General features: G+C 37.4%; 1 protein-coding gene across 1 annotated transcript in view; it reads right to left on the minus strand.

Moving 5' to 3' along the window:
• POLQ (DNA polymerase theta) overlaps positions 1–13,403 on the minus strand; it is a gene marked incomplete at both ends in the record, with an annotated part of 125,536 nt that overhangs the window by 40,506 nt on the left and 71,627 nt on the right. Inside the window, 3 exons of the mRNA XM_080696858.1 lie at positions 92–229; positions 4,613–4,806; positions 10,861–11,101. Coding sequence (XP_080552984.1) covers positions 92–229; positions 4,613–4,806; positions 10,861–11,101 — 573 coding nt within the window. The remainder of the gene's footprint in view (positions 1–91; positions 230–4,612; positions 4,807–10,860; positions 11,102–13,403) is intronic.

Below are 13,403 nucleotides of genomic sequence, written 5' to 3' on the forward strand. Positions count from 1 at the left end.
TAGATAAGTTAAATTGATGGACCATGTTGACTCTTGACTTCATCAGCATTCCTGAGACACCAAAATGCCCTGTGGCTGCCCCAAAATGCACCTTACTAGTGCTGAATTGTCTCCCCAGTCTTAGCTTGCATCCTCTGTCATTCCCTCTTCTGGTAGAACCCAAAGTTTTCTTGCTGCCTTGGATTTTCATTTCTCCATTTTTTGGCAACTTCAATTCCAAAAATAAAACCTGCAAGAAAATAAGACTTCTTTAGTTAAGAATCAAATCGCAAGTATTATCATTCAAAAAATATTCTTAAAGAGTTGAGAAAATAATCTCTACAGCTTAACATATATTAGGAGAATATTTCTTTAGATGATTTGGAATCATCACTTTTCATAAAAGACATCAAAGCCATGGATGGTGGCATATGCCTGTAATTCTAGTACTTGGGGGCTAAGACAGGAGAAACAGTTTCGAAGCCAGCTTCAGCAAATCTGCAAGATTCTCAGCAACTTAGCAAGACCCTATTCAAAATAAAAAATAAAATAGGGCTGGCTGTATATGTCAGAGGTAGAATGCCTTTGGGTTCAATTCCTAGTGCCAAAATTAAAATGAAATAGACAGCAATGAAAACTTACATACCAGGTAAGCTGTCTATACCCTAATCTGATCACTATCAGATAATACTAACATAAGGCTTTTATACAGAAACACAGGCATGAACGTGCTGTGCTAGAGCAACTGGCAAACAAGCTATGGACATTGAGACTGGAGGTTGCTAAGAGGATTGTGTACTTTTCTGCCTATCTCTTGCAATGATAATCAGGCGTGGCTAATCAGTCATTTAACTCCCATAGAGGTCAACACAGGAGCCTATGTGGCTATTTGTGTAAACACAAATCAGAGAATACTATGGGGAAGAGCCTGAAAAGCCATCTAACCGTACCACTATAGTACTTGGCCTTAAAGTTCCTAGACACCAAAAGTTAGGAGAGTGGCTGAACTAATGTGGCATAGTAAAGGCTAGAGAGTGGCTGGGCTGGTAAGCATCCACTGAAGAAACCAGGCCTGCCAAAGGCAGGGGTCCACGCTCTGGGGCAGAGAGATCATGTTAACTGAATGTTCACTCACTCAAATGGAGGAGTAAAACTCAGGCTATTGAGAACATTATTTACTATATCTTGTCTCATTTACACGCTTTGAATGAATTCTAAGGAATCTTGGATTATTTTCCCAATAGTAGTTTAAAAATTATTACAAGAAATTTTTCTAAAAGTTGGCACAAGAACAGAAAAAAAAAATATGCCTATATTTCCTTAGCAGAAGTGAGGATAAAAACAAAGAGCCAGTTCTGGTTTACAGTAGTGGAAATCACTGGAGTCTTGAGAATGAAAGATATCAAATGCTTACTATGGATGTTAGGGACTATTTAGCCCTAAAATTTTGGTTCTATAGACATGAATATAAGCAAGAATGGGGATTAGGGTTGCCACATTGAACAAATAAAATTATAGAATGTCTACTTAAAATTTTACTGCATGGGGACTAGTTATACTAGATTACTGTTTATTTGAAATTCAAATTTAAGGTCAGGCATGGTGGCACATGCTTGTAATTCCAGTACTTGGCAGGCTGAGACAGGAGGATCGCACAGGTTCAAAGCCAGCCTCAGCTACTTAGTGAAGCTCTAAGTAATTTAGTGAGACCCTGTTTCCAAATAAAATATTAAAAAATAGAGCCGGGCGTGGTGGTGCACACTTGTAATCCCAGCATTCAGGAGGCTGAGACCGGAGGATCGTGGTTCATGGACAGCCTCAGCTACTTAGTGAGGCCCTCTGTAACTCCGTGAGACCTGGTTTCAAAATAAAGAATAAAATTCAGGGGGGGGGGGTGTACCTCGGAGGTCGAATGCCTCTGGGTTCCATCCCCAAACCCGCAAAAAAAAAAAAAAAAAAAAAAAAAAAAATTGGTCTGGTAGTGTAAGCCTGGAGATAGAAAGCCCCTGGGTTCCATCCCCAGTACTACACAAAAAAAGAAAGAAATTCAAATTCAAAACTGAGAGGTCTATGTTTCATCAGAAAATCTCAAAGGGTAAATGAATGACTAGGCAGGAGAAAAAAATCGAGTAACTGATTAGAAAAAATGGAACATTATTAAAATAACAATAAAGCAAAATCCTAGAAAGAAAGACTTATCAAGATAATACAAAGATCTCAAGTCATTCTTTATCTTAATTTTGTTGTTGCTGTTTTGATAAAGCTTTCAGAATTAACTTTGAAAACCCACATAAATGACCTGGGTGTGGTAGTGCACTTGTAATCCAAGCATTCAGGAGGCTAAGGCAGAAGGACTGTGGTTCAAGGCCAGCCTCAGCTACTTAGTGAGGACCTTTGCAACTCACTGAGTTTCAAAATAAAGAATAAAAAGTAGGGCTGAAGGTGTAGCACTGGGTCCCATCCCCCCCCCACACACACACAAAAAGTACCACACACACAAAAAAAGACCTTTCCAGGGAACCTCCACTTTAACACAAAGACCTAAGACGGAACCAACAACATCAAGGCCCTGCTCTGGCATATCATTTGTCTATGTCTAGGCCATGGTTCACCTGCCCTAGCACCTGCTTGATCACAAGGACATCAGTACCCGTGTTGGTCCCCAAACCTGCTTATGATGAAATCCAGGGATCTTATGCTTTTATAAGTCCACTGTGTAAATTTAGGTGTGGTCCTCTAAAAGTATTCACTTAAAGACTTCTAAGATAAAGATTTCAAAAGAAAATACCCCCACACACATACATGAATATTAAAAAGGGCAGGAGGATCGCAGTTCTCAGCCAGCCTCAGCTATTTAGTGAGGCCCTTTGCAACTCAGTGAGACCTTGTTTCAAAATTAAAAACAAAAAATAGGGCTGAAGGTGTGGCTGGAAGGTAGAATGCCCTTGGACCCAATCCCCAGTACTGCAAAAAGAAAAAAAAAAAATCGATTAGTTGAATTCAATACAGATATACTACATTATAAAGAAAAACAAAGGTCCCTGGTTTTTAAAAAATGTATAACTCTAGGGCTTGATTTATTTGTTTGTTTTTGTGGCACTGAGGATTGAGCCCAGGGGCATTCTATCTCCTAGCTACATCCCCAGTCCTATTTTATTTTTATTTTGAAATGGGGTCTCACTAGGTTGATGAGAGTGTCACTATTTGCTGAGGCTATCCTTAAACGTGAAATCCTCCAGTCTCTCAAGTACTGGAACTACAAAAGTGTTTACCACCATACCTAGCTTCTCTGGGGCTTTATTTTTTATTTACTTTTTGGTGGTACTGGGGGTGGAGCCCAGAGGCTTTTCTACCTATGGGCTATACTCCCAGACCTATTTTATACTTTTTATTTGGAAACATAGTCTCACTAAGTTGCTGAGAGCCTCACTAAGTAGCTGAGGCTGGCTTCCAACCTGTCTCAGCCTCCCAAGAGTTGGGATTACAAGCATGCACCACCACGCATGTCTTCTCTGGGGCTTTAAAAAGGGCATAATAACATACTGAACACTTACTATGTGATGGACACTATATTAAATATTTTACATTCATCATTTATACCTCACAACAACCCTAGATGTATTTCTATCATAACCCCTCTTTACTGATGAAGAAACAGAGATATAAAGAGTGGATATGTTGGCCAAACATTATGGAGCCATTTAGTAAATAAAGGAGGCAAGACTCAAGCTCCAAAGACTGGTTCTTAAGTTTATGATCTTTACCAACTTACAACATTACTGAATCATATCTAGAAGACCCAGGAACATCCATATCAGGATAGACCAACCCAACCACCCTTTGCAGGCAAGGACTATGATAAGAAGAGAGAACAGCACACCAATCTGAAAATAAAATGAGAGTAAATTTTGTCAAAATTTATAAAGTTGACAAAAATCCTAATTAGGTTTTTAAAAAAAGTCACAAAAATCACTTTTTCCCTTACTTTTAAGAAAAATATCTAATTTCCTATCCGAAAGAAAGATGATCACCATGCATGATGGCTCATGCCTATAATTCCAATACTTGGGAGGCTGGAAGATCATAGGTTCAAAGCCAACTTCAGCAATTTAGTGAGGTCCTCAAAAATTTAGTGAGATCCTGTTTCAATTTTTTAAAAAGTAGGGCTGAGGGTATAGCCCAGGGTTAGAATACCTCTGGGTCCAATTCCAGGAAGGAAGGAAGGAAGGAAGGAAGGAAGGAAGGAAGGAAAGAAGGAAGGAAAGGAGGGAGGGAGATGGATGTTGGGTGAGGGTTTAAGAAAGGACAAACTTTGTGCAGCAAGAACTGCACTGTCACGAGACCAATACTACTGATCATTTGTTCAACAAATATGTAGTAAGTGCCTCCTCTGACCCAGGCAAATGTCCTTGTCCTGGAGCATGCATTCTCTGAGTCTTCTTTACTACCTTCCTACCTCATAATTTATTAATGAAGTACAAGAATACTCTATTCCCAACACATTCTAATTAACTATCTTATTTTATAGATCTTTGGTGTTTAGGTAAACAAATTTAGGAAATACACACACATACACACAGTACATTTTAACTCTTAAAATTACTTTCTAATGTCCTTATTTTCATGATACCACCTCAGCAATGTCATCCGCACTGGTGAAGGAAAAACTGTGGCCGGCTAGTTGAAAGGCCTGAGTCTCAATTGCATCCAGCTTGGCTTGCATGATGTGTTTCTGACTTTCACATTCTGCAGTGCTAAAGCCAATTCCATTTAGTTCTAGCAAGGCCAAGCAGTACTGAGAGGGCATTTCTACTTTACAAAAAATATCTGAAAGAAAAAAGACAAAAGCTAAATATTAATTCATCACATAATTGACTAGATCATCAGCATTACCTAAACTACATAGAATTGGTCTAGGGCAATCCAGAGATGCTACCCAAGCTGCCCTTCAAAATGACAAATAAGCCGGGCGTGGTAGCGCACGCTTGTAATCCCAGCATTCGGGAGGCTGAGACAGGAGGATCGCAGTTTGCAGACAGCCTCAGATACTTAGTGAGGCTCTTTGCAACTCAGTGAGACCCTGTTTCAAAATAAAGAATAAAAAATTGGGCTGGGAGTGTAGTTCAGAGGTAGAATGCCCCTGGGTTCCATCCCTAGTACTGCAAAACAAAACAACAACAACAAAAAAACAAGTAAAATTGGCAAAGGGCAGTTCACCTAAGCACAAGACAAGTCCTTATCTATGCAGACAGTAGAAAAGCTCTAATGGTCAGGATTTTCTCCCAAACAAATATTTCTCCCAAAACAATGTCTCTGCTTCTACTCTTAGCAGGAGAACTACAGCCAATTTTCTTTGCTGAGCTGACCACAAGGACTTAATTCCCTGAATTTGTGTTTTTTTCTTCAGTACTGGTAATGGAACCCAGGGGCATCCTAAGTTCGAGCTACACCCCCAGCTCTACTTTATATTCTTTATTTTGAAACAGGGTCTCACTTTTGTGCAAAGGGCCTCACTAAGTAGCTGAGGCTGTACGCAAACCTCGATCCTCCTGTCTCAGCCTCCTGAATGCTGAGATTACAAGTGTGCACCACCACGTCCTGGTCCCATCTAATACATGCTTACAAAAAGAACTGAATAAAGATATTTTTATATTTTCCAATATTCTTACTAATCAGTAAAGAAATATGTTACTGAAATAAAAATAAGTATTTTTGTATGTCTGCAGACATTTCTCAACACAGTAGTCATTCTAAACCAGTTTTCCCAATATGTTCATTAGAATATCAATTCCAGAGATGCTCTAAAAAAGCCTAGAGTTGAGACACACTGAATGTCCTGAGTTTCTGCATCTATATACTATTCTTAGATATTCACAATGACTATTATTATATTAATGAATTTAATAAGATTAAAAAAAACTTTTTGACTAAAAGTTTCAAAATTATTTAGCCATAAATATTTCATATAAGATTAAGGAACTGTGAGAAATGCTGTCCTAAATCATTAAGAAAAAATCCATACTAAAGACTTCAGCTTCCAGTACTATGGGTAACTAAGACTTAGCAACCCAGCTGGCCCAGCCCAGCTCCACACATGTACATTCTTTGAGGTCTTGTTGGTCTCGATCAGAGGGAGATACCTCCAAAATCTCCCATAACCACATCAAAAGCAAACAAATAAGAGGTACTAGACTCTACTAGCCAGGAGCAGGTACTAGGAAGTCAGAACCAGACTTTTGAGGTCTGGAGCTAGAACAGAAGTTCATGTGATATATAATCAGTGAAATAAAGAATTTGGGTTAGAATAGAAACAGTTAGAAAAGCACAAAGTAAGAGCAACAGGTATCTAGCCTAGATCCAGGAGCAGTAGGAAGGAGCAAAATTCTTATGGAAATGGAGTCCTACAGCAAGAAGCTTAATGGATGTAGATTCTTGAAATATTAATAGGAGGAGGAACTAGGCCTTGGACTCCTGTTCTGAACAAAACTCTCCAGAAGGTTAATGTGTTCCTTGGATGTGGTGTAATTTAGTAAACAGCAGAGGCAGGAACAAACTCTCTAGAGGAAGGCTTCCCACAAGAGAATCCTGAAGGGCTCCACTGATGAAATACTACATGGACTCACAAAGAGTATAAAATATACAAGGTAGCAGGGAAGTATGAATGGAACTCAGAAGAACCAAGATGTACATTCCTTGGGACAGAGCACAGCTATGAATAAATATTTACATATAAAAGAAGTGAATATAAACAAAATAAAACAGTAGAAAAAGAGTGCAAACATATCCATAATCAATATGAATAAAATACATCAATAATAAAAAATAAATTGCTAAATTTGTAAAAATAAATAGGTAAGTTTGGAAAAAATAAGTTTAAGAGACATGTCTAAAGATAAGAAGCAGCTGGGCATGGTGGCGCACACTTGTAATCTCAGCATTTGGGAGGCTGAGACTAGAGGATCGCAGTTCGCAGACAGCTTCAGCTACTTAGTGAAGCCCTCCGCAATTTAGTGAGACCCTGTTTCAAAATAAAGAATAAAAAAATAGGGCAGGGAGTGTAGCTCAGAGGAACTCAGATGCCTCTGGGCTCCATCCCCAGAACCACACAAAAAAATTAATAATAATAATAATAATAATAATAATAATAAATAAAGATAAGAAGCTACAAGGTTAGAAGCAATATGTGGGACAAAATAGTAAGATAAACCAATGTTGTCATATTCATATCAGGAAATAGACTAAGAATAAAAATAATTATTTAGTTATAGTTAGATGTAAAATGTCCCCTAAAGAACTCATTTATTAATTTTTGGAGCTGTTGTAATTAAGTTCTGAGTGTTTTAATCTCAGAAGTAGATATATCCATTGTAATGATATATCTTGGTGGTATCTGGTAGGCTAGTATGGTGTGCCTGAAGGTGAGTCCCTGGGGTACAGCCTTGGGTTTTATATAAAGCGTTCCTCCTCCCCTATTCCTTGCACAGTCTTGCTCCCATTTGCTTGCTCTTGTGCTCCCCTCCCCCTCTCTCTCTTTCTTTGCCTCTATGATGTAAAGAGCTCAGCCCTTGTGCTCTCCTGCCACCATGCCCTGAGATTCTTGTTTCCCCAGCCTCACATGGACTGAACCCAAAAGACTTAGAAAATAAATCTTCTCTCCTGTAAGTTATATGGTCAAATATTTAGATTATGGCTGTAAGAATGCTGACAAACACATTTAGTGACAGAGATAGTTAAAGTATAATGATAAAAATTAGGTTACCAGAAAGATAAACCAATTTTAAACATGTACTACTACTAATAATAAATAATCTAAAATAATTTAAAAGTTAAAATTGACTAAACTACAGGAAAAATAAGATATAAAAGACTTAAACAACCTTGATCAGAAATACATAAAATTCTACATTCATTATTGTTTTGATATAAAATGTCCCCCAGAAAAACTCACGTGTTAAATGCAGCAAGGTTTAGAGATGGAACATGGCTAGAGGAGGTGGATCCATGAGAGCATTGTCCTGGGGACTAAATCTGTCCCTGATCATTTGCTCGCTCACTTGCTCTCTGCTTCCTTGGCTGTCATGAGGTGAAAGTGGCTTTTTCTCCACTAGACCCTAATGCCCTTCCACCAAGCAGTTTCTGCCTTGTAGTTGACCAACCATAAACTGAAACCTTTGAAACCTCTAAAACCAGGGGTCAATAATTTTTCTTCTTCTGAGTTGTTTTTATCAGGCATTTTGGTCACAGCAATGAAAAAGCTGACCAAAACAACATCCAGAATTAGACTACATACTTTCCTATGTATACAGAATATTTACGCAACAGTTTAGATTTTAAGTCACAAAACAATTCTTTAGAAATTTCTGAAAATGGGACTTCCGGGAAGATGGGGCCCAAGGGAAGCAGCACATATTAGTCCTACTGACACTCGATCTCTATCACCATGAGAACAGAATCTTAACAAAAGAAAAAAAAAACTAGCATAAATTTGAACAGAGTACCGAGAATTGAAAGGTAGCAGAAATAAAACTAAAAAGCAGAACAGAGAGCAGAAAAGTACTCAGCCAGCCTCCAACAACTGTGGGCACAGACCATCTTGTTTTGCTGTGCTGGGACAGCCAGAGACTACACCGGGACTGCCGAAGATATCCCAGCAAAAATGCCAACAATTTGAAATTAAGTAAGCAGCTATAGCTTATTGGAATTGTAGCAGTTGGCTCTTTCTATCCAGACCTCAATGCTGCAGTGGAGACCAAGCTCACTGTGCCCTTCAGAGATCCAGAGTGATGCTCAAAAATCCTGTAAGTGAACCAGCTGTCCCCTCAGAAGACTGGCCAGAATGACTGCTGGGACTTGTACACCAAGAGATAGACTCACAGGGTCTAAGATTTTGTGGTTCACCTTGGTGAATGTGGGGGTAGATTCTGCTATCTGACACAGCAAGATGCAGAGCTAATCTAACCTAAGAGTAATAGGCATAAAAGGTAAAACCAAAGGGATCAACACTCTTTTCAAAGAAGTAATATCAGAAAATTTTCCAAACATAGAAAAAAAAGTCACTACACAGGTACAGGAAATTTAGAGAACTCCCTTTAGACAAGATCAGAGAAAAGCTTCATCATGCCACATAATAGTCCAAATGACTAACACAGAAGCCAAGGAGAGAATCTATTAATGCATACATATCTATGTTTATAACCGCACAATTCATAATTGCCAAACTATGGAACCAGCCAAGATGCTCATCAGCAGATGAATGGATTATAAAACTATGGGATATGTACACAAATGAAGTCTACTCAGCCATAAAGAAGAACATAATTACATCACTTACAGAGAAATGGATAGAACTGGAGAACATTATGCTAACTAAGATTAATCAGTTACAAAATGTAAAAAATCAGATGTTCTCCCTAATATGTGAAAGCTAGAGAGATAAAGAGTCATAGGAGGAACTCTAGACGAAGGAGGAGAAACCACAGATGCATAAATAAGGCAACCTAACTGAGGGGTATGTGAGGGAGGAAGAGGGAAATTCCCTAATGTGCATTACGTACATTCACAAATATATCAAAGTCCATCACTAAGCCAAAAAAGAGAAGGAGGGAGGGGGAAGAATGAGGTGGGAACTATGAAAGGGCTAAATGAGTAATGTGTATATATATATGCCTCTACCATCTTGTATTCCATTAAGAAATATAACTATAATGCACCAATAAAAATTTTTTTTAAATTTCAAAAATGGATAGTTGAGAACCATGTACCTTAAGTGCAAAACAATTAAATTTGAAGGTAACAATAGGAATACAAAATAAAATGTTTCCAAATATTCTTAAAAAGTTTAAAAAGCTTTTAAACAATTTAGAGTCATGTCAGTAACAGTAACAGAAATCTAAACATATTTCGAATGAAAACATTACATATCAAAACTTATGGGACACAACAAAAATAGTGCATGTATATTCCTACCACTCTGAACCCCATGATGCATAATTACAATAGAAGTATAATACAATAAAAGTATACTAAAATATATATAATACAATAAAGTATATTAAAATAGTGCTTTCAAGTAAATTTATAGCCTTAAAAACTTACATTAGAAAAGAAAAAATGAGGAGGAGAAGGTGGAGATGGCGGTGGTGGTGGCGGTGGCAGCCAGGCGTTGTGGTGCACGTTTGTAATCCCAGCATTTGGGAGATTGAGACAGGAGGATCATGGTTTGCAGAAAGCCTCAGCTACTACTTAGTAAGGCCATTCACAACTCAGTGAGACTCTGTTTCAAAATAAAGAATAAAAAACAGGGCTGAGGGTATAGCTCAGAAGTAGAATGTCCCTGGGTTTCATCCCCAATACCACAAAAAAAAAAGAAAAGAGAAAATAGCTATAAAAAGAAAATAGCTCACTTCTCTAAATCGATGGAAGATATCTTCTGAGCATGAATAAAGAAAATTCGACAAAACTGAAATACATTTATTTATTTATTTATTTATTTATTTATTTATTTATTTATTTGTGGTACTGGGGTTCCTGGAAGCCCTTCTACCTCCGGGCTACACTCCCAGACCTATTTTATACTTTTTTATTTTTGGAAACAGGGTCTCTTAAACCAGCGCGGCTGGCTTCGAACCTGCGCGATCCTGTCTCCGCCTCCCAAGCGCGAGTATTACAAGCGTGCGCCACCACACCCAGCTTACCTATATATTTATAAATATATATTTATATATTTATAAATAAATATGTACCTACGTGCCCTATGCATAATATATATACTTACATATATCATACATATTATACATATATTACATATACACACACACATATATATATATATATAATCCTGTCTGTAACAAAAAATGCAAGGAACTTTGTTTTTGTTTTTACCTTGAAGTTTTTCCTTCTGCAACAAAGAGTTGAGTTGATTCATACAGTTGAAGATGAGAATGGACTCTACAGATGCTCGGTACCGCCCAGAATGCTCAGTGCTGATATTTAGCCCCAGGCTTTGAATTCCTTGGCCTGTCTCTAATCCCTCCAGGAGAGGGAGCTCATGAGGAAGAAAGCTGGTAACTATGCTGTGAAGAGTTGGCTCCTTAGAATCTGGATCTAGTAACCAGCATGCCACCTGAATGGGATAGGAATCAAAATATTTTTCTGATTTTTTTCCAAAGATATTTCTGGACCCCTAAACTGAAAGGGAGAGGGAAAAGTCCCTTGATAATATTGCTCACTTTCGCATACAACTTATTCAGTGGTATTCCCAAGAGAAAAGAGGAAAAGCACAATTGTAACAAGACTCATTTGGGGCAACAATAATAGCAGTGGTCGACAAAGAAGAAAAATTTAAAACTTTTCCCATCACTTTCTAGTGCTCCTGGTTGGCCCAGTCTGTAGTAGGCTTGAACACGGAGTGAATCCAGGTAATCAAACCATGTGTCTAAGAATGAAGATGGAGCCTTCTCCACTTAGGCTAATTTGAGCTACGCTACTATAATTATCTATTTGTAGACTTACATGATTATTTTACTATCATAAGTGAGGCACAAACATTTTCCTTTAAAAGTTCATATTGAGAGTTTCAGAAAGCCTCTAGATTTTCCCATCAGGATGGGGGTCTTTCACCAGTTACATCCAACTGATTGTTTAATTGCTATTTTCAGCTTCCTGACAAGACTAGGAGACTTGTAGTTTCTAATACTAGATCAAGGGGATCATAAACTAGATATACAGAACACCAAAAAAAAAAAAAAAAAAAAAAAACCTAAGCCCTGTAAATACTGAAAATTACTATATGACTCAGTTATTTCTTTTGTAAGGTTAAGAATAAAGTTTTATAGAGGAGTAATGAATGAAAAGTCTAATGTAAAAGTGGGCTAATATTTCTTTTAAAAATGAGACTTTATAAATTAATAGCCTATCTTCTTACATCAAAATGTAGTGATTAGTAAAACAAATACAGAATATTTCAAGTAGTTTAAGAAGATGCTATATAAATCTAAGATGATACTATAGTTTTAATGAGATGCTCATATTAACTACAGTCTTGTTTTAGTTTCCAAAACATCAAAATTAAGAGACAACCTTTTATAGCTAATAAAGGTCAGTTTAAAATCTGCAAAAAAAGAAAGAAGATAATAGAAAAAAAAACCCTAAAAACTGGAGCTGGAATGTAGCTCACTGCAGAACACTTGCAGAACCTGCACAAGGCTGTGAGTTAGATTTTCAGCACCACATTAAAAAAATAAAAGAAAAGAAGTTGGGAATGGAGGCCCATACCTATAATTCCAGTACTTGGGAGGCTGAGACAGGAAGATTACAGGTTCAACACCAGCCTTAACAACTTAGTGAGAACCCGTTACAAGTTAAAATAAAAAGGACTAGGGGTGTATCTCTGAGGTAGAATGCTTCTGGGTTCAGTCTCCAGTACCAAAACAAAACAGAGAACCTAAAAAATCATTCCATTATCATTGCCTATATTGGTAATAATTATCAAATAGTATAATTTCTCATTATAAATTCATACTCATATATTAATAAGTATGCATATATGCCTCACATATCCATTATCAACAGATGGGAAGAAAAATGATGTACCTTTAAAGATGATCATACTGTAAATACATGTCATCCAAAAGTGCATTATATTATTAAATGCACATTACAATATATAAGTTGCCTTAATAACTCAGAGTAATCACTGTATGAACATTCTCAGGGACTGGTAATGTGATTTGCATCTATGAATCCTACCTGTACTTCCTTTTAGCAACTTATATTCATGAACTTTTTCTATTTTCTGCCTTACCATGACAAATATTGAAAAATTCCTGCTATTATGTAAATGTAATTGTTCTCATTTCACTTTTAATTTACTATGGGATAAGAAACTTAAAATTTAACCAAAATTAATATTCTTTTTCTTTTGGGGGGAAGGGTTACTGAAGATTGAACCCAAGGTCATTCCACCTCCAAACCACACCCTCAGTCCCATTTTTATTTTTTGTTTTAAAACAGGATCTTACTAGGTTGCTGAGTCTTTCTACATTGCTAAGGCTTGAACCTGAGATCCTTCTGTCTCGACCCTCAGTACTGACATTACAGGCATGTGCCGCCATGCCCATCTCCAAAATTAATTTTTTTAAATCTAAGGAAAGACATGAACTTGAAATTTGTAACATCCCTCCTCTTGCTTTCTTTTTCTATTTACTTATTTATTCATTTTTTAATGCTGGGTATTGAACCCAAGCCAGGTCCCCAGCCTATTTTACTTTTTATTGGGAAGTTGCTGAGGGCCTTGCTAAATTGCTGGGGCTGGCTTCGAACCTGCGATCCTCCTGTGTTAGTCTGCTACTACTACTACTACTGAGATTATAGGTGTGTACTCCCCACACCTGGCTGTAACATCTCTATCTACATAGAGGTATCCG

Source organism: Muscardinus avellanarius, assembly GCF_963383645.1.
Source record: "Muscardinus avellanarius genome assembly, chromosome: 5".
Classification (NCBI taxonomy): domain Eukaryota; kingdom Metazoa; phylum Chordata; class Mammalia; order Rodentia; family Gliridae; genus Muscardinus; species Muscardinus avellanarius.